Genomic DNA, 22,761 nt, shown 5'->3' on the forward strand with positions numbered 1-22,761 from the left:
CCCCATTCCGCCGAACCTGTGTTTTCCAGGGCCGGAGCGGGTCCCCCACGGATCCGGGACCTCACGCTGCCCCAGCCTCTCAGGGTCAGACTGAGATGGAAAAAGAACCACGGCGACTTGGTGGAGGCTGGGCCCAGGGGTGGGGCAACCTCAGGAGCAGCGCCAAGGGTGGGGGCAGGCTGCCGCCACCTGGGGCCCCTATCTGCCGATTGCTGGGACAGGGCTCCCAGGTGGCAGCTGTTACCTCTCAGGCGAGGTCTGCCAGAGGGGGCTGGTCTGGGGGCTGGCAGGTTTCTCCTTAAAACCAGATGAAAGTACTCGGGGTTCAGAGAGGGTTTGGGGGCCAGGACTCAGTGGGGGGAAGGCTTACTGAGAAGAGGGGACAGGTTGGGGGGGAAGGTTTTAAGGAGCTGTCTCCCTTCTCCTTCTTGGTCCCTAAATCATTTCGGGCTTCTTCATCCCTCAGCCTGTGTCCCGTGCCTGGGCTGGAGGTTTGGTGGGGCGGCTCTTGTGCGGACCCAGGCTGAGAGCCCTGTCCCAGCTGAGTCCTGCTGGTTGAAGGCCCTAGCCTGGGAGAGCCGGCCCCCACCCACCGCCGGGCCAGCGGGCGGGTGTGTGGGGCTTGAATTAGCCCTTCCCCCACCAGGTCAGCTCTCCTTCAGCTCTGAAGGCGGTCAGGGATCCAATGTTCTTGGAAGGCCATTGAAAGGCAACGCTTAAGCTAACATTCATTGTTAATGATGGTGGCATCAGGTGGCACGTGGGGGTGGCATTCCCTAGGAGATACACTTCAAGGACACAGCAGTGCCCAGACCAATGTGTCATCTTCTCACAGCTGGAAGGGACCTCAGCCTAGGCAGAGGGCATCCTGGCTTCTGTAGTACCACCCACATCCACCTGAGGGCAGTAACTCCCATCCTAAGCCCACACTGCAGGGCCCCAAGGTTGCATCCTGGGGGAGGAGGTGCTCTACCTGGAAGGCACAGGGCTGGGCAGGCCTTGGGGCCCTAGCCCACCCTCGCATCGACCAGGTGGGAAGACAGACCCAGTGGGACAGTGATGTGCCCAAAGCCACACAGGGAATGCCCTGGCTCTTTCTTCATCACCCTGCCACACCAGCCTGTGATGGCAGAGGCTTGGGGTATCTTTCTGGGTGTGGCCCTGGAGCACATCCAGAAACGACATGGTTTTGGTGCCACTTCTGGCAACCGTGCTGTGCTCCATGGTCCCATGGCCCCGTTTGTCCCCTCTGAATCAGTGAGGGGTGCCTGCTGCGCCCCAGTGGCCCTGGCCCACCTGCCCGCTTGCCCCGGGGAGACGGATTCTCCCTGTTCTTACCTGGGAAACAGCAACCCTATCCTGAGCTGGATGTGAGGATTAGATGGATTAATATAAAGTGCTTAGACTAGTGCCTGGTGATAGAGGGCAGACATCAAACTCAACCTCTCTGGTTGGGAAGAGTCCCTTCTCTCTGGCGTCTCCGGAGACACGGAAGCCACCTGAGCAAAGGCTGCCCGAGCACCCAGGGGACCTCGATCTGTTCCCCCGCTTCGTGTCAACCAACAAGAACCACACACACCTAAGAACATAGAATTTTTATCTTGCTTTAGTTAAAAAAAATAATCGTACCACTGAATGAAGGAGTAGCTCTTTTAGGGGGAGGGGAGTGAGAAGAGAGGGGGAAAAAAAGCAGTAAGCCAAAAGAAAAAGAACTCTTTATATTCATCTGTATAAACACATGGCTAAGGCAAACGCAATCCGGGGCCAGGCTGCTGCACGGGGTCGGCACCTCCTAATCTCTGCGGATTCTAAGGCCAGAAAAATAAAACCTCTGTAGGTCCAACGGGAGTCTTGTGGACTCATGGGACATTTTACTAAAATAAAGAATTATCGAGTTTAAAAAGCGGTGACACTGTCATGACACACGGAAAGTTGCATAACTGTGGCCTCGACGGCCACCGTTGGGACTGGGTGACGGGCATAGCTTCACGACACGGTAAAAGACACACACAGACACGCACACGCGTGAGCAAGCACGTGGGGGCTGCGCAGGACCGGGCAGCGGCACAGGGAGGGCTGGGGTCCCCATGCTTCCTCGGGGGGCAGGTGTGACAGGAGAGGTCCCGTCGCTGGTGACAAGGCAATGAATGTCACTCTGGGGGAGGATGGTGTGAAAGGGTGGAGGGCGGTCCCCTGCTCCCCACTGCCTGGTCTGTGCAAGCTTCTTAAAGCACTTCTTGGGGGCCTCCTGGAAAATGGAGTCGGCACCCGTTTCCGTCCCTAGGAAGGGGCCGACCCCCTCCTCCCCACGCTGCTCTCTGCAGGGCCCCTGGGACCCTTGGCTTGTCCCTGGGGCAATAGGGAGCGGTGTTTCTGCCCCCCAGAGCCTTCCCCAACCATGACCCAAGGCATGGCTGGGAAAGTGCGGGCCTGTGAGGTAGATTGACACAGCTGTCCCCTCACCCTGCCTGGCCGGGCCCGAGCACTGGGCTTGTATGGGGTGCCAGGGCCCAGGTCCCTTCACAAAAATAGAAACGTTTCCCTGGCCCCTTGACTCCAGCAGGGAGGAGGCGGGTCTGGACGAACAGGTGCAGGGGTGGAGCACCCTTGTGCCTCTGATCAGATCCCTAGGTCCCACTCTAAGGAGCCAGCCGCGGTTCTTGCCATCTGTTGCTCCCCCGGCCTAGAAAGGGGCTGAGGGCCCCAGGGGCAGTGCAGCCTGCTGGTTAAGGGCAGGTGGCCTCTGGGTAGGGGAGGAGGTGACAGGTGGAGGCATGGGGAAGAGAGGGGTATGTGTGGAGGGCAGGCTCATGGGCAGAGAGCAGTGCTGGAGCAGGCAGGGGACAGCCAGGGGTGCAAGACTTGGGGACGCCAGGGAGCTCTGGGCCAGGCAGGGAGCTGGCGCTGGGGTCATAGCCTCAGGAACAGTGACAGGGGGCAGGGAGAGGCCAGGCCACCTCTGTGAGAACCCTCGACTGGCTGTGATCACAGACATTTGTAGGTTTTCAATGTGGTCCCTTCAGACAGAGCCGAGAATTTAGGCCGGGCCTCGGTTTGCCAGCCCTCGCCTGCCCTCGCCGGCCCGACTGGGCTCCAGGCCTGGGCCAGGCGGTCGGGCCGCAGCCTCTTGCTACTTGAAGGTGGACTGCAGCTCCTTGAAGGCCGCTTTCCTCTGCTTCATCTCCTCCGCCTGCTTCTTCCTCTCCTCCTGCTCCGCCTTGATCTCCTCCTCGAAGCGGCTGGACACGTTGATGGCCTGGACCTGGTGTGGCGTGGGGGGTGGCTCAGGGCTGGAGGGGTCCTCCCAGCAAGGCTCATGCCTCCCCCTCTCACTCGCTCTAAACCTGGTCCAGGCTCCACCTCTCGGAGCCTCAGTTTCCCCATTTAGAGCCCGATGCTCAATAACTCTGGCCTCACGGGTTCATAGAGGCCAGCCCTGCACGTGGGAGCCTCTCATGTTGCACCCTTAACCTGTTTCCTGTGCAGGGCAGCCCAGCTGCACACAGGTCCCACTGATGAACCCTGAAACATCCCCTCAGGGGATGACGCCCAGGACCAGCAGGGACCAGCAGGACTGGTGTCTCCAAGAGGCCCCAGGAACCACTGAGTATTCCTGGGCCTGCTCCGCCACCTGCGGGCGTAGGCTCTTAGGACTAGTCCTCTGAATTAGTGGCCCTCCTCAAGAACACACAGCCCTCAGTCACCCCAGGGGCCGCCGGGAAGGATCGCAGCCTGGACGGGAGCAGGCAGAAGCCAGGAGCGCCACGGGCCTTGCCCAGCCCAGCCTGGGAGTTGGCTCCCCCATCTCTCGCCCGCAGCCTTGGCAGGGGCAGGAAGGGTTGGGGCTGACCCTCGCACTACCCTAGGCACCCATGACACCCCAGCCACCCCTGTCCTTGAGTTAGTGTGGTCTGGGCACCCCACCCTGGCCTCTGCACATCTGTCCACTCCTCACCTTGGCTTCGAAGAAGCTCTTGGCCCCCTTGACGCCCTCGGTGGAGACGTCAATCTCGGAGAGCCGGGCCAGCACGTGCAGCCCGCTGTCCTCCTGCAGCTCCCCGGCTGCTGCCTTGCGGAAGATCAGCAGGAACTGCAGCCAGGAGGAAAGCAGGGGTGTCAGCGCGAGAAGGAAAGGGCCCAGGGTCTCTGGCCACGTCCAGGCCCAGCCCGGCCTCTCTGGGGGAAAAGGAGGTGTGCTCGTGGGACTGGGAGCCAAAGGACTGGGTTCTCCTCTCCCTCTCTGGGCCTCAGTCTTCCCATCTGCACAGTGGGAGACTAGGAAACCCATCTTTTGTGCTCCTGGGATCCCGGGCTGCCACAAGCCTGCTCCGTCCACACTCAGCTCCCACCAGGAGTCTTGATGGTGTGGCCTCCATTTGCCTCTTATCGTTGTCTCCAAACTAATCTGCTCTGAACTTCATTTACTGAGTCTGAAGGTACACGACTGTGCCCATTTTACAGAGTGAGGAAGGTTTGGGGATGAGAAAATACCGTGCCCTGGATCTCAGCACCAGAAATCGACAGAAGGATCTTAACCCACGTTCTGACTCCAAATGATTACCCTGTGCTGCCTGCCGCCTTCTGTCTCTTCTGTGCTTCCTGCCAGTTCTCCAGGGCCCGGCCTGGGCTGACTCTTCGGAGGGGCTGCCCCTGGCATTCAACCCCTCACTGCCTGGGCTCAGCTCCTCTCGGACCCACAGTACGTGTCACTCCCTCTGCCTGCCCCCTTCTCCTGAATCACGGCATCACATTACTCCACTCTGGCTTCTCCCTCTACACCCCAGGACCACGGGAGCACAGGGCCTTCTACCGCGGCCCCAGAGCCCGCACAGGGCCCGGTCGGCAGGAGCCACTCCGTGAGTGCTCACTACGGGAAGAAATGGATGTTCCTCCTTCTCGCTCAAAGCAAACCTCCCACCCCTAACCCTGGGATCAAGGCCGGACGCCCAAGGACAATGGAGGGCTGGTCTCACCTCCCGGAAACTGAGCTTGCTGTCGAAGTCCTCGTCCACCTCCTTGATCATGTTTTTCAGGCCCAGGTGGGTCTGAGGGGCTCCGAGCTTCTCCATCATGAGCTTTAGTTCCATCAGGTCGATGAAGCCGTCCCGGCCGGCATCATACCTGTGGGCACAAGAAAGGGGAAGGCCTAAGGACATCCTGACACCTCATATTTGACCAGTCAGAGCAGTCACAAGACGGAGTACAAGGGTTTAAAAGGCACCTCCCACCAACATATCATCCTATCACAGCTGAAAGGCAGAGCCAGAGTCCTGATCTGTGGCCCAGCTACCACTTGGTTACCTCTGACAATGGGGAACTCACCACACGGCCTGGTAGCCTCCTGCATGTTAAACAGTACTGTTTTGGACATGCCTGCTGCAAAGAACACCGAAGCCATAGACTCCCTGTGCTGAATGTGACATGTACAAGCAGGGAGAAAAAATTCACAGTACCATGGAGGCACAGATTGGGAGGGTGCACTCGGATGTTAGCACCCAATGACCACCTCCAGGGACATCCACGCCCCCACCCAGGAGGGAGGCAGAAGGTACCACGGGTCACAGGGCAGGGCCATAGGCTACAGGAGGGAGGGCCACTCTTAGTTTTCCTGGAGGTGGCTGGGGTGCGTTGAGGGAACAGTTGTGCAGGGTGCCTGCAGTGAGCGAGCGGAGGGGACAGGGCGGGTGGCTAGAAAGGCCTGGAAGAGTCACTGGGTGGCTGCAGTGTCCCTGCCTCGCCCATTTCAGGCCACCTGTTTTCTACCACCAATGGCCTAGGAAAGACGGCTGGGCCCCCCTCATCAGGCTAAGCAAACACCTGCCTGCCGGCCACCTGGTGGGCTTGCAAGTAGTCTCAGGGCTACAGAGCCAGGCCTTCTACGCCTCAAGAAGCCTCGGGCAGTCCCCAAGGCCTCTTTGGCTGTATGACAGCAGCGTGACAGGGGTGGAGTTGCAGACACCTATGCTCTGCAGATCGGAGCACACATCACCGTAAACACACATCTCAGTCCCCTACCCCTCCCTCCTGTAGTCATGGGGGAGCTTCGCGTGACTTTGGACGTCTAACAGCAACCACTTCTTGATGCCTGTGCTCGTGCCAGGAACCTTACGTACTGTGTTTTACTTAATCCTCAAAAACCCTTATTTTTTAATGGAGGCTCAGGGAAACTCAGTGACCTGCCCAAGGTCACACAGCAATAAAGGAAGGAGCTGGGCCGCACCCTACCTCACCCCATGTCTGTCGGCTCATAAACCTGCACTTTTGCTCGGTGCCCAGCCCCCCTCCACAGCCCGGGGCTTGCCAGCAGAACCGAGATGCCTGCCTGGAGCTCCGCACGGAGCATTTGTGCAAGGGGTATAAATAGTTCCCGGGCAAGTGAGTCAGTGGTTGGAGATGACGCGGTCTCTGGGAGCCCTGCAGGGAACACAGGACCCGAGGCTCCCTTCCCACAGGGCTGGAGGGCCTGCGGGCAGTGGCCATCACGGGGCTGGAAGCCAATGTATGAGGATGGGGCGTTGTGGGACCCCTCCCCCCATCTTTGGAGCCCATCTGCCAGCCGGTGAGGGCCCAGGGGCTGCTGCATGGCCCTTGGTGACAGGTCTCGGTGCAGCCCTGTGGACAGTGTCAGTTCCTCCCACCTTGGGGAAGTCACGGGGGACTGCCCTCCTCAGCGCCCCTCAGGAAAACAGCTCCTAAGCACTTTCTAAACTTGGGCTCCAATGAAGGGCAGCGACATGTCTGGGCTGGAGCAGGTGGCCTGGGTCCCAGGAGCCTGTTCCATTTGAGCCTCCGGCCAAGGCTGAGGGCCCCCTGGCGACTCTCACAGAACCGAGTTTATACACGCCAAGCACTCCGCACAGTGCCTGGCACATGGAGCTGGTTCTAAAAGTGTCAGCTGCCAACACTAGAATGAGACGTAGTTAATTTTATTAAGCTCCTACCATGGGCCAGGCGTTTTCTCTTTATGACCTGTGCTCGGCAATCCTGGGGGGTCAGTAGCAGCATGTCCACATGTCCACATGTGGCCAAGGAGGGAACAAGGTTTGTAGAGAGGATGTTGCCCCATAACCAGCAGAGCAGGGGCCGGACCCCCCATCCCTACGATTCCCACACTCCACTCTCCACTGCCCCGTCCCGCCTCCCCCCCCCAAGCCCAGCTTTATTTACTGCTCAAGGGGCTGGGTTTCCTCCCGCAGCTAGAGGTGGCTCAGTTTCAGAGGAAGTGCAGATAAAATGTCCAAACTTGGACGAGAACTTGGGCTCCGGATTTCTTGATCTCTGGCAGCTCCTGGGCCTGGCTGGGCTGCAGCCTAAACCGCGGCTTGAGCGGCTGCCCGCCTCAATGAAGGGCGGGTCAATTACTGGGTCTGAGCTCCATCCTGGGCCGGCTCCAGCTCCCAGGGGGGCAATGCGGGCGCAGGCCACGGTGCCAGTGGATCAGTAGCCAAGGTGGGGGGGTGACAGAAGTCAGGGAGAGGCCAAGTGCTGCCGTGGGAGTTGGGCTCCTGCAGGTGACACAGGCGATGGCTGTTCCCCGGAGACCCCCCAACCTCAGGGCATGGGAATCCACCATGGGCCCCGGGCTCTAAGTACCAGGGCTAACCTGAAGGTGACCCTGAACGTCTGATCACATCAACTCCGTTGAGACGGACAGATCTGGGTCTGAACCTCAGATCTGCCACCTGCTGGCTGGGTGACCCTGGTCAAACTGCCTGTCCCCACAAACCTCCATTTTCCCACTTACATCACGGATGCCAAAGGACCCATCTCAGGATGGAGAAAAGGATGAAAAGAGATCCTTAGCCCAGGTCCTGGCCCACAGCAAGCGCTTAAATGAATACATACTACCTGTGATAATAAAAGTAAACCATCGTTGTTGCTATCTACCTTTAGCAGTCAAGATCAAGTGAGGTTATAGACATCAAATGCCTAGTACCTAGTAGGTGCTTAAAAGCTACTAATCTCATTATCACTAACAGTGGCGGGGAGACCATTCTATGTGTCAGATACTATTGCACATAACAGTGACAAAAGCAATGAAGAACACGACGGCTTCTCCCCTGGGCACCCGTCCTGTGGGGGCCTGGCTGGGCAGACATGCCTGTTGCAGCCTGTCCGGGAGGCAGGGAGTGGACTGGATGCCCTGGAGGTGCCCCAGCACTGTGCCCTCCCCTGAAAGCCCACTGCCTCCCCCCCAGGCCTGATCCAAAGACCCTGCCGCGTGGGCAGCAACAGGAAGGGCCTTTTGCTCTCCTGCTGGGCAGAGGGAGAGAGGAGCTTTGGTCCCAGATGACTCTCCTGTCCTTCCTGACAGGCAGGGAGGTAACCAAAACGGAGACGTCACCGTGTCACCAGCAGGCGGATAACTGGCCACACAGGAGAGAGTGATGCTGGGAAACGGGCACATCCCAGGCCGGAGAGACCCTCACCCCTCAGTCCTCTCCCTGGGCTGGAACTGAGGCTGCAGGTGGCTCAGGGGATCCTTCAAAAGAGCTGGCACAGGACAGCCACCTGGATGGCCCGGTCTATCTGCTTCGTAATATGTGGGCACACTGGGGCCCAGAGTGGGCAGCAACCAGCCCGGGGGCATAGAGTTAGCCGACCTCAAGATTCCAACATCTTTCCTCCTTCTTCCTGGTCCCACGGAGGGCCCCGAATTCTCAAGCTCGCAGGGCTGAGAGCCTGGCTCGGGGCCGGCCTGGGAGGACCAATTCAATTCTGTCCGGCAGCTCTGGCAGCAAAGCTCCCGGGCTGGGAGCTCAGCACTTTTCTCCAGCACCTGGCACCGTGCCCACATTCCTACCCGCCTCCCCCTGAATAGTTCTCAACAGGGAGGGCTCGGCAGCTGCCGCCCCGGATGCTGGCGACAAAATCCCCTCCCATCTAGTCTTTGAAAGTGGAGCAGCCAGCCGCCACCCAGGCAGGCTTTGCTCTTCGGGAAAAGCAGGTCCCCCCCCCACATCCCCACTGGCTGCTCCTCCTCCAGTGGCTCTGATAACTGGGAGTCTCCGGGGGTGGGCAGTGGCTGGTTCCTACAGGGTCAGTACTGCCCCCGGTTCATAGAATATTGTTAGTGCCTGCTCTTTGCTGAGCACTTACGAAGTGCCAGGACCTGTGCGGGTGCTTCACACCAGCTCCTCACAGAATTCTGAAGCAGGTATAACCGTCCCCATAACACAGATGAGGAGGCTGAGGGAGGAGTGCCTGGGCCAAGGCCACAGTTGACAGGGACACAACGGGGGATCCGATCCCAGGCCGGAGGCAAACACACACTTTTAACTCCTCTCCTTTGAGCCCTGACGCCTACGCACCCTGCGCAGAGAACCCCAGGTTGGGGACGGGGACTGCTGGAGGCCACCTTATTCAGTCACGCCTGAGAGGGTCAGATTCCAAATGCAGTCTTCCTGCTTGGCATCTTAAATACCACTGAGGACGGGGAGCTCACTGCTCCCCTCAGGTGGCCCATTGCGGCTTTGGAACTGCCCAGGGGGAGGTGGACCCTCACACACGACCCCCAGCCCGTCAGCTGTGCCCTGTGGTCTCAATGCAGAATGAGGCATTACCACAGCCGCTGCACAGGGGACCCCCGTCCTTGCTCTTTTGCTGACGCCCCTCTGCCCACGGGCACCCCCGGCAGGACAGACAGCTGGAGATGGTGGAACTTACGGACCAAGGAGCCTCCCAAGACCATATGGCTTTGGTCTCAGCATTCACAGACCCTGGTCCTTCCCCATCCTGTCTGAGGGGACCCAAGCACCTCCTAGGCCTCTATTCTTTGCGCTGCAACATGGGAAGGCAGGGCAGGAATGTTCTGGAGACAGAAATCTGCCTTGCTAGCTGTTACAGCCAGCATGGCTCTGCCTGCCTCCCCCACGCAGGTGGATGCCCACATGCTGGGTGATGACTGCCCGGCACTGCCCCACCCCCACCCACCCTGGCCTTCCTGCACGGCTGCCTGACTCATGCGGGGAAGCCCAGCTGCTCACCACTTCCTCTTGTCCTAGCTGCAGAGTCTGAACCGAGACCTGTCGCCCTGCGTCAGCCGAGGGAGTGCACTTGTACACGCCTGTGCTGATCTCGAGATCACCTAGGAGACCCCAGGCTGATGGCAAGATGCTGGGGGCTGCCAGGGCTTGGGGACATCCTAAACTGGGGCTCAACCACTTCACGCTGGCCGGGGAGGGACAACTGCCTCCACGCTTAGCATCTGCCGTGGGTTTCCCACCAGCTCACCCTGCACTGCCTCCTTCCCCGCCTGCCCTTAACAGTGTGTGCACCCGATGGTTCTTGTGAACACGCACATTCTCATCCACATTTCTCCCAGCTCCGGGGTGCCGCTCTGTTGGGGTCCCATGGGAGCAAGGGACTTGCAGCCAGACGGACCCCAGTTCAACCCCCATCTCGGCCCCTGAGGAGCTGTGTGGCTTGGGAAAAGTCACACAAAAAACTCCCAGTCTTACAGGATGCTAACAAATGATTAAACAGATAAAAGTGCCCGGAATAGAGTGGCCCTTTTATTCCGACGAAGGCCAAGTGCTGGGAAGGGCTGGAGCTGGGTCCCGCACTGGCCAGGAATCTGGGGCCTGGCTCCCGGCTGGCTGCAGCTTCCTGGCACGGAACCCTCACTCCGCTTCAGTCCTTGAAAAGCAGAAGTCAGCCCGGCAGAAGGCTGCTCGGCCGTCAAAGGGAACTCGGCTGCTGGAGGGTGTGGGACTGTCCCTGCTGAGGTGGCAGTGACTCCCTCCTCCAGCAGGGTTGGGTTCTCTCACAGAAAGGGCTTTGGCCTCCCCCAGGCAGCAGCAGGGCCTGGACTCGGACAGCTGAAGCCAGGCCCTGGGCCCAGAGGGTAGGAGAGAAGGCAGCGAAGAGTGCAAACCAAAGGGGAACCAAAAGCCCCCTGGGGGGTGCGGGGAGGAGAAAGGTGACTCAGAATCAGAGGGAAGGAGGAAGAGCAGAGGGGGGCGGGGAGGGAGGGTTTCCAGCCAAGCTCCTGGCTGCTGGGGGTGGGAGATTCCAACCTCTGCACCCCCCACGGGGTCTCCCTACCCCCAGGCTCTGAGGGGCCCCTGGAGCTCCCTGGAGACAGACCTGGTTCTAATCCTGCCTCCTCCTTCAGCCTCAGTTTCCTTATCTGGCAAATGGGGACTCACCTTGCTGGGTGGGTGCGAGGGTTAAATTCGATTTCTGAAATAATGCAGAGGCTCCTTTGGGAGCACCGGACCTGGGCCTCCACTGAACAGGGCGAGGGGCAGGGGATGGCCATGGAGGGCCCAGCAGCAGGGGAGTGTTCCGGAGAACTTCCGGTCCTCAAGGTAGAAACAGATGGAACCTCCCACCTCTAGCCTTGGGGGCCTACCCCCTGTCCCCCAAAGGCTGCTATCCATGGCCCCTCTCTGGGACTTTAAGCTTTGAGGGCAGGAACTTTACCCTCCCCTTAGTTTCGGGCCTTGCCCTCAGCAGGGATTCAATGAGATAGCTTCTGGGTGAATGAACTAAGGAGCCGACCTGCGGTTTTTCAGAATCATCGCCTACCTTCCGAAAAGCCCACAGACCAGGTCTGAGGGTGGACTCTACAAAGCTCAGGCCTTTTTGCATTTAATCCCCAGAACTTGGTGGGTTCCGCAGCCCCAGGGGGCAGCCGAACACCCTGCACAGTCAACGGCCGGGAGGTGGCATCGGGTACCCGAGGGGTCCCACGTTAGTGCCTCTCCAAAGCTGCTGTCTGCTCTCCCCTCCTTCCTCCGCCTTGCACGTAATTAGGTGATAATCGACTCCTTTCCCATTTTTGTTATTTATCAAAGCATATGCAGCTGTTGATCAGAAGAGTGTCTGTTCAGCAGGAGAAAAGGGCTCTCGGGTTGGGTCCCTGTCACTCGGGCCCAAAGCAGGAGGTTGCTGCCAGCGCAGCAGCTCCTTGAGGAGTAAGTGGAGGCAGGCGGTGGCTTCTGTGGTGCTACCTGTGATGGTGACAGGAACTTCGTACTGACTTGGTGCCAGGCACTCTGGGTTAAGGGCTACGTGACACCCCGTGAGGCGGGCCGCTATTGTTCTCCCTCCTCTAGGGCCAGGAGCCGAGGCTCAGAAAGGTTGCAGTGTCCTGCCCCAGGGCCCAGAACTGGGATTCAAACCCAGGGCCACAGAGTCCAGAGGCCCCGCTCTTAACCACTGCACCACACTGCCTTCCAGGCAGGATCGGGGAGGGGTGGCACTTGAGCAGCAAGGATGAGAGCAGGTGATGAGGAAGGAGGGCAGGGTGGGAAAGGCAGAGGTGTCCCAAAAAAAGAGAGGGAAGCCTGTCTCTCTGACGCAAGGGGTCAGGAGATGAAGCGGCTGGGGACGAGGCTGGGCAGGCAGGGAACTAGGGCATCGTCCTCAGATTCCACTGCAGGTTCAGAATTACATGGCTGCCTACGTCTCCATCAGGTCTGGGCTTACAACACCCTGCAGAGTCCCATGCAAGGTACTGCCAGCCAGACCCCGCCCCTGCCCAAACTCTTTGGGGTCACACCAGTCCCCTCTTGCCTGGAGGGTTGCAGAGACAACCCTGCTGGATGGGCAGAGAGGCAGGGTGATGGTGGACCAGATGTGGTGGCCGTAGCCCGAGGCCGAACAGTGAGGGAGGACTGACTGCCTAGGCTCCACTGATGTGGCCCGTCCACGTGCAGGCACCGTGTGTCACCTGCTCTGAGCCTCACCCCCAGATGTGGGGACCACTACCTCTGCTGGACAGACAAGGATGCTCTGGTTCAGTCGCTGAAAACCTCCCTGTGACTCTAAACAAATCACTGCACCCCTCTGGGTCTCAGTGTCCTCTTCTGTAAAATGGGGAGAAGGTCTGTCCCTTGTGGAACCTGCCTAGCTGTGGCTCAAGGCCAGTGATGGTGGCAGAGAGCCGACCTTCCCTCCGTCCCCTTTTCTTCCCCCCCAACTGCCTCCTCAGGCAGGACCTGATGAGGAACATGGGACAGAGGGGCCTGAAGCCCCGGAAGGCAGTTCTGTTGTCTGGCAGGGCTCAGGACCCCTCAGAAACAAGGTCGCTGCCGAATGACCCTTGGGGATCATCAGACAGAGCCTGCTCCTTCTGCAGATGGGAAGATGAGGTCCAGGGAAGGCAGGCAGACCTGCTAATTCAGGGGCAGAGTCGGGACCGATGCCCAGGCCCCTGGCCTCCAAGGGAAGGCGGGCTCCCCGCTCCCTCCGACCTCCCGTCCCCTAAGCCGGGCTCTGGCAGAAGGCTCCGCCCCAGGAGGGCCTGCTCCCTGCCCCCTGCCCCAGGAGCAGGAGGTGGGAGTCCCAGCAGAGTCCGGGCTGCAGCCCTCAGGTGCCCCCTGAGCCAGGGCTCGCAGCCCCACTTGGGCAGCAGAAGCAGAACCGCGGTTTTATCCTCCCCGAGAGCCTGGCTGTTGGCTGTTCACAGGCGGCCTCATGGGGCTGGGCTCGGCTGGCACAGTGAAGCCTTGTTCCCTTGAATACAAAACCTGCAGCTTTCCATTCAAGCCAGCCCCCCACCCCCCACGGGCAGCACTTCCTTCCCTAGAAGTCCAGCTCCCTGGCCCCTTTCTGCCCCCTGGCCCCCTACAGCGCCCCAGCAGCGAGCAGGAGTTTTGCCAAGAGGAGACTTGGGTTAGGGTTCAGGTCCCCCCCAATTTCACCACAGGACCCTCGTCAAACTCACATCACAAACAGCCTCTGTGAAAGGTGAGCTCGTTCTGCAAATGCAGCTTAGAGATCAGCCCCCCGTCAGAAGCCCCTTGCAGTCTAGCTGCAGCCCCCCAAGTCCCTGCTCTGTGGGCTGTCTCTTTTTTTTGGCAGGGGAGAAGGATGCTGTGGAAGCCTACAAGAAGGAGGACTCCAGGGGAAAGGAGCGGGCTGGCGGTGGGTGGGTCCCCGGGGCATCACCCTCGAACACAGAAGGGGCTGTCAGAGGCCTGTGTTTCCCACGTGGACGCAGGTGGCTGTGCTGGGGAAACTCAGAAACGAAGAACATGGGTTTTGGAATCAGGGTCGTGGGTTCAGATCCTGGCAAGTTACTCCTGTGCCTCAACTCCCCAGCTGTGCCTCAGGTGCTATGACAGCCTGGTCACAAGGCTTGCTGGGAGGACTCCCAAGTTCCTTAGTGACTCGCCACTATTGATAGAGATCTTGGCTGAGATAAACATTGTCACCTGCCCAGGGGCAGGCTCTACCAGGAAGTTCTAAGCAAGGAAACTACACCCACCCTCAGCTCAAGGAACTTCCAATCTATTCCTGACGGTTTTTGGGAACCGTCATCTCCTGGAAATCCTGGAAGTTTCCTCCTTGGGAAGCCTGTTCTCCTGACCGTGCCAACCTCTGGCTGGGAAGAAACCGTAGAAGAACTCCCAGGAAGACCCTGGGGTCACAGAGGCAGCCTCCCGGCCCTGGCACTTGCCCATGGAGGCCCAGAGGGGAGTCGAGGACTGGTTTTCCCCAGGCTGGCCCCTGGAAAAGTATGGGCGCTCAGCCATCCAGGTCTGGGTACCAGAAACCCCTCCCCTGCTCGCTGGGGCCAAATGCAGAAGCGGCAGCTGCCGCTAGTGCCTTTCTCAAGCTCTGGGGTTGCAAAACACCACCTTCCTGGGCCTCCTGCTCCGTGGCTGGACAGTCAGCTGCCTTCGGGGGCAGACATACTTCCCCCAGCCTGCTCCTCCTCCCGCCTGGGGCTAGGTGGGCCCACCCACCCCTCCCCTCAGGGCACAGAGACCTCCTGACTCTAGGCTTCAGGATAGTTCCGCCTCCTCCCAAATACACTCCTGACCAATACTCCTGGGCTGTGTCCCCTCCAGAAGGCAAGGGTAGGGCACCGGGTCACAGGAGTGGGACGGGTATCAAAGGGAGGGGGGCTGTGTACCCCCACCTCCCCTCAACCACTCCCCCAAACATGGTTGGAGGGGAGTGTGGCTGATCATCTCAATCCCAACTGGGCTGACCCAGGGATGGACCACAGGGGACCTGAAGCTCTTTCTAGTCCCTCAACAGAGATATTAAGGGTGTTTCTTGGGGGAAGGGCTGAAGCCCACCCATGGGGGAGGTCCAACCTGCTGAGAATACGGGGTGTGGAATTATACGGAATGAAGTGTGGGGTGAGAGCTGCTGGAAGTCAGGAAAGTGCAGGGCGTCTGGGACCCTGTGTGGGGAAGGAAGGGGGTGCACAGTGGCAAGGAGGGGCACAGGGAAGGGGTGAAGAGGGGAAGCAGAGGGGCAGCAGCTACAAAGCTCCTGGGTGGGGGGCGGCGGGTGAGGAGGAGGGAGGAGTAGAGTATGGGAGGTCATGAAGCCCTTCAGGGATACTTGCGGGGTGGGGACGTGGGAGGAGGCTGCACACACCTGCAAGTGGGGGGTCCAGAACTGAGGAGCCCTTCCTTAGGGAGGCCACCTGGGGATCAAGGTTGGGGTCCTGGCTAACTGAGGGGTGGGGTAGGGGTGGGAGGGGCTGGAGGGTCTTCAACCATAGTTTGCTACCAGATGCTGAGTGACTGCACCGAAAGAGGGGGAGGGGAGCTGAGAACGAGGAAGTGAAGAGACCCCAAGGAAAGGAATGTGTGCGGAACGGGGTGCAGGAGATGGTCACCTATGCCGAGGCGCTGGGGGGTGGTTGTGACCAGCATGTGTTGGGTTGTGGGTAGGAAGGGAGGCCACGAGATCCTCAGTGTCGGTGTGTGGTGGTGGGCGGGGGCGGGAGGGCGGGTCGGGCGGGGGGAAAGCGTCTCTAGCAGGGCAGGCTCCTAGGCCAGCGACCCGGAGTGTTCAGACCCACGTATATGGTGGTAGTGGGGGCTCGCCGGGACTCGTGACTACCTAGGGAGCCGCGGGGTCCCTCAATCTGTGCGCGCGAGTATGGTGCACTGGGGGCGGCGTCACCCAGCGAAAGGGTGACAGGGGCCGGGGATCCCCATACCCATACGCCTAGTGGGGCGGAAGGTTCCCCAGCTCACGGTGACCTGAAAGGGGCCGTAGGATGCCCACCCCTGGTGTTTCGGGTTTCGCGGGAGCTAGGCTGGCGGCAGGGATCCCGGGGCGGCTCGGGGCCGGGGGTTCGGGGCCCGAGGCCCGCAGCGGGTGGGTGGGGGACCGGGTCGGGCAGGCACTCACTGCTTGAACATCTTCTCCATGTCCTTGATTTGCTTCCTGGAAAACTCCTTGAACTCGGTGTAGGGGTTGAAGACGCGGCGGCTGGGCGACTGGGGCTCGCCAATGCCCTGGTTGAGGTCGGCGCGCCGCAGCAGCTTGGCGCTCAGCTCGTCGTCCGCGCTGCCCAGCGCGTCGGCCGCCTCGTCCTGCGCCCCGGACGCCGCCGCCGCCGCCCCGTTCAGGCCGGGCTGCTCCGGGGCCTCGCCGTCGCCCTCGCCTTCCATCTGCAGCCGCCGGCTCAGCTTGCTGGCCAGCTCGTCCGTGGCCATGGTGGCCCGCGCGGCGCTCGTCTCGGCCCGGCCCCTGTCGCCGCGCGCCCGCACCGCCTCTGGCCGCGCTCTTCCTGTTCCTGACACTCCCCGCGCCAGGCGCCGCCCCCGAAGGTGGGACTTACGCCCCTCGGGGCCCGCCCGCTTCCCGCCCCCGCTCCTGGCCCAGCTCAGCGCGCGCGGGCTTGGTGTCATTCGCTGGGGCTCCAGTGTGCTGGTGGCGCAGTGTGCTGGTGACGCCGAGCCCGCCACCCGCCACTCCGTAAGATTGGGGTTCTCCGTAAAAATCCACCCCCCCGTCTCCATTCTCAACGCGCCAGCTGAGCGGGAGAGGTCGGGCTGGCGGGAAGGAAGAGGGGCTCCTTCCCTGCAGTTTGGGAGTGGGTCGGGGGCTTCGGGGTTGCCGCCCCCAACCCCTTCTCTGGAATCTCCACGCAGTGAAGTCACTCTTGAGTCCGCTGTGCCCTGTCGGTTGTCATGGAAACGACTCGTTGTTACACACTGGCGTTGTCATTGAGGGTTGTGTGGATGTGGAGAAGGTGGCCCCGGTGAGCGGAACCCCCGTTTAGGTTTAACCCCAGCGGAGGCTACTGCGTCTTTTGGAAAAGGGTGGACCAGCGACTTCCAGGGAGATGAGGCTGGGCCCCGGCCCTGAAAGGTGTTGGGAGACAGGAGGAAAGCGAAAGGGCGAAGGGGCTAGTCCTCTCTCCTCCAGGTCCAGCGCATCGTACAGATGACTTGGCAGAATAGCTGCTGGGCCACGCTGTCGCCTGTGACTCTGCTTTAGGGAGACCGACTGGACGATCTTGATGCTGCTACTTCGGTGAGGGCCCCAGAGGAGACATGTCCTGTCCAAAGGCTCATAGGATGGGGTTTCTCTTTATGGTCAACCTCCAGCTGCAAAGCTGTGGACCTCCAGCATAAGAAACCCAGTGTGGTTGGGAGGTGTGCGGGGGTGGGGGTGGTTAATAACTCAGAGTCCCAGGCTCCAATTCAGACAGACAAAACTGATCCCTGGGGCAGGGTCCAGAACGCTGCGTTTTAACAGGCACCCAGGGAAGTTCTGCTCACTGAAGTCTGAGAAGCAGTAATCTAGAAGGAGGGCTGTGCTTCCTGTTTATTCTCTAAAATGTTAGGATGGTGTCGAAGCCCCCTGTGCAAAGACCCCTCCCTGTGGTCCACGTGCAGAAAAAAAATGGATACAGGGCTGAAAAAAAAAACCCAACCCATCCTCTGGAGGCAGAGAAGCACGTAAGAAGGCAAAGCCAGCAACGGTTACAAAGCAATTTGCATGAAAAGACCCCCAATTGGTATATGTCAAGTTGCCAATAGTTTAATAATATTGTTGAATTAATTTAAAAGGTTTTTAGAAAAGAGTGAAATCAAAGGGGAAAAAACTTCAGCGTTCAGGAAACGTGAACCTTTGACTTTTTTAGAGTGTTTCTGAGCTCAATAAAGATGTTTAGGTTAAATTACTTGATATTGTTTTCTTTTAAAGCTTGGAGTTAAGGCTCTGTCGGTCTTGGGCAGTTTGGCCCCGTTACTTGCAAAAGACAGGTTTCTGCACCTCCCATACGTGGCCTTGAAGGTCCTAACCGAAGTACAATAGTTTGCTTTTAACTGGATGCAAAAGACTAGGGACAGGGTGTAGATAGAAACTTTGAAAATCCTGCCTGCAGATGTTCAGGTCTGCCAAATTCTTAGCCTTCTTCACAAAGAACATAATCACTTAAAAAAAATATCTGAACCTCACCTTGCTTTAACGTATGACTTATAATGGGTCTGCATGAGATAGGGTGCCTTTATTATGAAATGCTTTGCATTTTCTTGGCGGGCGAACACCCTTTTCACAGGCAGGAGATTATATGAGGCTACCTGCTTAGTTTAAATCATTCACACGGGCTGTGTGTATTAAATGCCCACTCGGCTTGTGTGGACACCTCCCTCGGGAGGCAGGGCCCGGCCCCAGGAAGCACAGGTGAGGGCATTCCTGACCATCACCTATTCCATCCAGTGAAAGGGGAGTGGAATGCCCAGGATGTGTTATCATACGCAGGCGGAACTCAGGGACTGCTGCCCGGAGGGTGAGCCCTTTTAAAACCTTGGGTGGATTTTGTCAGCTTCTCTGGGCGTTAGGCTTCGAAGGCTCTCGAAATGCAGGACAAGAGCTCCAGCTGCCCAGTGCTCTGCGCTGGCCTTTGCTGAGCTGGGCTCTGCCTATAACACAGAGCCGCTGAGCTAAAGCCAGAGATGAGTGCCGGGTGCCGCGTTTTATGTAGACATTTTCCTTCTGCAGCTTCTGGACTTCAGGAAAAGCAGCACTTCTTTAGAAATCAAAGAAGCGGTGAAGAGAGGAAAAGCAGGGATGAGTGCTGAGCACTGATGAGATCGTGAGACTCCCAGCCAGGAACTATCCGTTGGCTGTTTTTCCTTAGAGAAATCGCTTTGGAATGACCCTGGCTCTGTGTCCCAAGCTTGGATTTGGGCAGAAAGAAACTATCTGGACTGGGGACGCATGACGGCATTTGGTCATGTGGAAAGAATGATCTTCAGGGAAAATCACACCCTGGGCAAAGGAGTTTTAGAGGCGGGGCAAGGGAGAGCCGATTCTGACAGTATCCCAGTGTGAAGGGGGCGAGGCTGACTTAGTCATCATTGACTTCTGTTTCTCTCCTTCCTCCCACAGCTACTTGTGTAACTGTCTTTTGGGGGGGGGGCTCATACTAAGAAAAACAATAGCCCTTGGAAAAACAGGGAGGAGAGATGGAGAGGTTGGAAAGAGCTCTCGGGTGATGGATGGGGCGGATGGGGTGAACATAGAGGGGCGTAGCAGAGCCTGAGAGAGCCTGCGGGGTCCCACCACCCTGAGATTCTGGGAAAACAAGGAGGGGTGAGGGAGGCCTAGAGATAAAGTTGGCTCAAAGTGCGGTACACACTTGGCACTTTATAAACACCAGCTTACTAATTTGTCATCGCAAACACTCTGGTCACCAGGAAAGTCTTGATGGATTGAGAAGGTACACAGAGGTCAAGATTTAGGGACAGCCCAAGTACCCCTTTGGAGTGATTGGAGGGGTGATAGCAGGGAACGGGGGGGGGCACAGCCTGGCTGGTCTCAGAGACTCCCTCCCTCCTGCTGAGTGCAGACGCTGTGGGAAGGGTGCACCATGTCGGGCAGGTGCTTCTGGGACACGGATCGGGGCAGGAGGTAAAGGGCATGATGGGAACAGGCGCGAGACCTGTTTGTGGGTCATTAGAAACCCAGCCGTGTCTATCTGTGGAGCCCTCTTTTGGGGGTTATCTCAGATGCGACGAATCTACCGGAAAGCTGGGATCACCTTTCAAATTAGTTACATATGCTCAGTTGGGTGGCCTGGAAAAAACAAACAACAAACCCTGAGCGTGTTTTCTGCTTCTGTTAAACCCTGGGCAGTTCACTGTCCAAGTCTACCCGGCCCGAGTTTTAGCCTATTTTAAACTCTCAGAGTCTGTGTGTGTGTGTGTGTGTGTGTGTATACTTCGTGGCTTAAAACCCAGCAGGGCTGCTTCTGAGGTGCTGCCCTGGGGACCCCTTCCAGGGGCGATACAATGGGCAGCTGATGAGGGTTTGTATGCCACACTGGAAGCAGTGTGTGTCCACATCCAGGCAGCCAAGTCATATCTATTAAATGGGTTGGGCACCAGCCCTGGTCCTGGAATCCTTCTGGTCCGGGGCTGGGGGAGCGGGCAAGAGCAGGACTTGGCAGTTTGAAGAGAGGTTTGTTGCCGTCCCATGGACTGGGTGAGGCTACAAGTCTTCCTGCTAAATAGTCCTGTGGCTGGGACTCTACAAGCATTACCACCCTCCGTGAAGCTCTTAATACAACCCCACTCCCCAATTGGACTTCCTGGGGGAGGGGAGCTACCTGTTCCTCTGGTTCAACTTCCTCTCCTCTGTGCCCAGCGTGGGGCCTGGCCTGGAAGAAATAATTGTTGAATGAATGCAAGATGGCTTGCTCTAAGGGCTGGCCCCAAAGTGGGCCATCTTGCTCTGTCTTCATCTTCTGGGGACAGACTGGGTGCTTTCTCAGTGTCCCCTCCGGAGCATCCAGCAGCCCGCTTTTGGGTCTCAAGGTCACTGCCAAGAAAGAGAAGCTGCTAAAGTGACACCTCTATGCACCCACATGACTCAACACAAAAGATAACAGGAGCTCTTCAAAAACAAGCCTCTCAAGTGTCTGTCCCCTACTCCTCTGAGGACAGTGTCAGCGGCATTAGATAGGGAGGCTGGGTGACCTGCTGGTCCTCGGGCATCGATGTGGCCCAGAGGTCACTGAGAGCTCTCTGTTCAGCAGACATGGTGGGAGGAATAAATGGGAGGGACAGATAACCCCCACTTGTGGCTGCTGCAGGGGCACCTGGGAATTTGGGAAGCTGAGAGGGAAATTGTAAAATTAGCACCGGGTAGAGGTAGGCAGGACTAAAGGGAGAGCACCGTGCCTCGGCCAGGGACACCTGACCGAAGGCACTGACAAGTACAGAAGGCAGGTGACTCTCGGAGGTGCTGGTAAACCGGGTGGCCCAGAGGAAGGGTGTGTGCGTCACGAAGGCTCGGTTCTTTCACGCCGGGTCCAGACCCACTGGCCACACTCCCAACTGTCTAGCTCTGCCAGTGAAAGGCAATGTGGCGTCATGCGTAGGAGTTAAAAAGTCCCAGTGGGGTGACCTTGGACAAGTGACTTGGCTTTTCTGACCTCAGTTGCATTGTCTATAAAATGGCAATAATGATCTCCTCCTGGAGCCTTTGAGAGGGATCAGTGGGGAAAAAAAATCTATGTACAGTGTTTAGCGGAGTGCGTGGCCCATTGTAAAAGCTCAAAATGCCCTCCGTAACAGAGGTGCCGAGAATCTGCCGCCCTGGTAGTCAGTCACGTGCAGGCAACTGCCACTCAGACACGAATAATCTCGTCTGGGTGAGAGTTTAACGCAGGGTCGGCACATCTGGCCCACTGCCTGTTTTTATAAAGTTTTATTGGAACACAGCCACGCTCATTTGGTACCGTGTCTGATGGCAGGGTTGAGTGGTGATGACAGAGACTCTCTGGTCCACAAAGAGAAATGGCCCTTTACAGGAAAAGAGCTTTTACTGCCTGGCATCTGGTTCCTGGACCTCACTGAAGAAAGTGATATGGGGGAGCAGTTAGGGGACAAAGTCCAGGTTCTGACGCTCTTGGCCTTGGGCAGGTTACTTCCTATTCATTGTTTACACAATGAGTCCAGCAGGAGTCATGCACATAGTGAGTGAGGACCACGTGGGCTGAGGTCTGGCCTCTGCTTAGCGTGGTGCCTGGCAGCTTGCCAGGAGCCCTATAAAATGTTTGCTGTTATTAGCCATTAAAGTTCAACTGTTGAAAAGGCACAAAGAAACTTGCAGAAAGGGGACACTGCTGCATGCAGCGCCCTCTACAGGATACCCAGCAGCGACCCCACGGGAAGCCCATGAAGAGGATGGGAACACCAAAGGCAGGCTCTCCCATGCAACACAGCCAGCTCTCTCCACTGCTTTCAGGAGAGCTGCAGACCAGAACAGGAAAAGCAAGGGGAGCAAAGGTCAAGGCTGTGAGGTCTTGTACAGTACCCATGAGTACCTGGTGCAGAGTGGGTCTCTGGTATTTGTTGACTAAATGAACAAAGGCTGATTGTTGGAGAGTAAAAGTGATTTATCAGTCAAAGGGCACCTCTGGTTCCTATGATGAGAAGACCACAGTTGGCCAGAAGGTAAAATGTCCTGCCTCCAATAACTCAGGGTTCTAGAGATGAAAGCAATGTGCTAACGTGGAGAGGAAGCTCAAAGCGAGAGTTTCTAAGGCTTCCCGCTGCAGGATAGAGGCATCGTGAAGGACTCCTGGGGGAACAGATAGGCAAAGAAAAATGTTTAAAAACAAAAGCAGGCACATAAGGTCATGAGCTGGCCCAAAATAACTTGGGAGACTGAGCAGACGGATGCAAGCGGCACATCTTGATGGAAATGAGGCCAAGTTGATAAGCTGAAATAGTCCACCCTCACCGGGCGACCTGACTCCAGCTTCGGGAGGCCTCGGCGCGGAACGCAGGAACACGTTAGCTCTCAGCTCGGCAGGTCTGGTTTCCTCTCGTCGTTAGTGCGTTGCTTTTGTTCCTAAGACCTTACAAACTTGCGAGCCACTCCACCTCCCAGGAGCACGCCTCGGGATGCAGATCCGGAGGCGTTTTTTTCTGCACACTCACGACTCCAGTTTCCACAACAGCAGGCTGTGGTGGCCCTGCCAAGTTGCTGGAGAAGGGCACCTTATCTGCAAAGTCACGAATCCAAGAATCCCAACAA

The 22,761-nt window shown here is 58.2% G+C and overlaps 1 protein-coding gene across 1 annotated transcript; it reads right to left on the reverse strand.

The window, feature by feature from the left end:
* Positions 1–1,580: 1,580 nt before the first annotated feature.
* Positions 1,581–16,490, reverse strand: EFHD2 (EF-hand domain family member D2). Its single transcript, XM_037045172.1, has 4 exons — positions 16,111–16,490; positions 4,974–5,121; positions 3,956–4,090; positions 1,581–3,262 (listed from the first exon to the last, which is right to left on the reverse strand). Exons 1-4 carry the CDS (start codon positions 16,416–16,418, stop codon positions 3,131–3,133), a joined length of 723 nt encoding a protein of 240 aa, XP_036901067.1. The 5' UTR covers positions 16,419–16,490; the 3' UTR covers positions 1,581–3,130.
* Positions 16,491–22,761: the final 6,271 nt, after the last annotated feature.

Source organism: Sturnira hondurensis, unplaced genomic scaffold, assembly GCF_014824575.4.
Source record: "Sturnira hondurensis isolate 20B ecotype Veracruz unplaced genomic scaffold, ASM1482457v3 Scaffold0004257, whole genome shotgun sequence".
In the NCBI taxonomy this organism is placed as follows: domain Eukaryota; kingdom Metazoa; phylum Chordata; class Mammalia; order Chiroptera; family Phyllostomidae; genus Sturnira; species Sturnira hondurensis.

Bases quoted from the DNA above. Each gene is read 5' to 3' on its own strand.
- EFHD2 (XM_037045172.1), bottom strand. From the start codon at position 16,418: ATGGCCACGGACGAGCTGGCCAGCAAGCTGAGCCGGCGGCTGCAGATG. The intron at 5,122-16,110 runs GTGAGTGCCTGC...TTGTGCCCACAG, and splicing joins ATGGAGAAGATGTTCAAGCA to GTATGATGCCGGCCGGGACG. The intron at 3,263-3,955 runs GTGAGGAGTGGA...ACGCCACACCAG, and splicing joins AGAGCTTCTTCGAAGCCAAG to GTCCAGGCCATCAACGTGTC.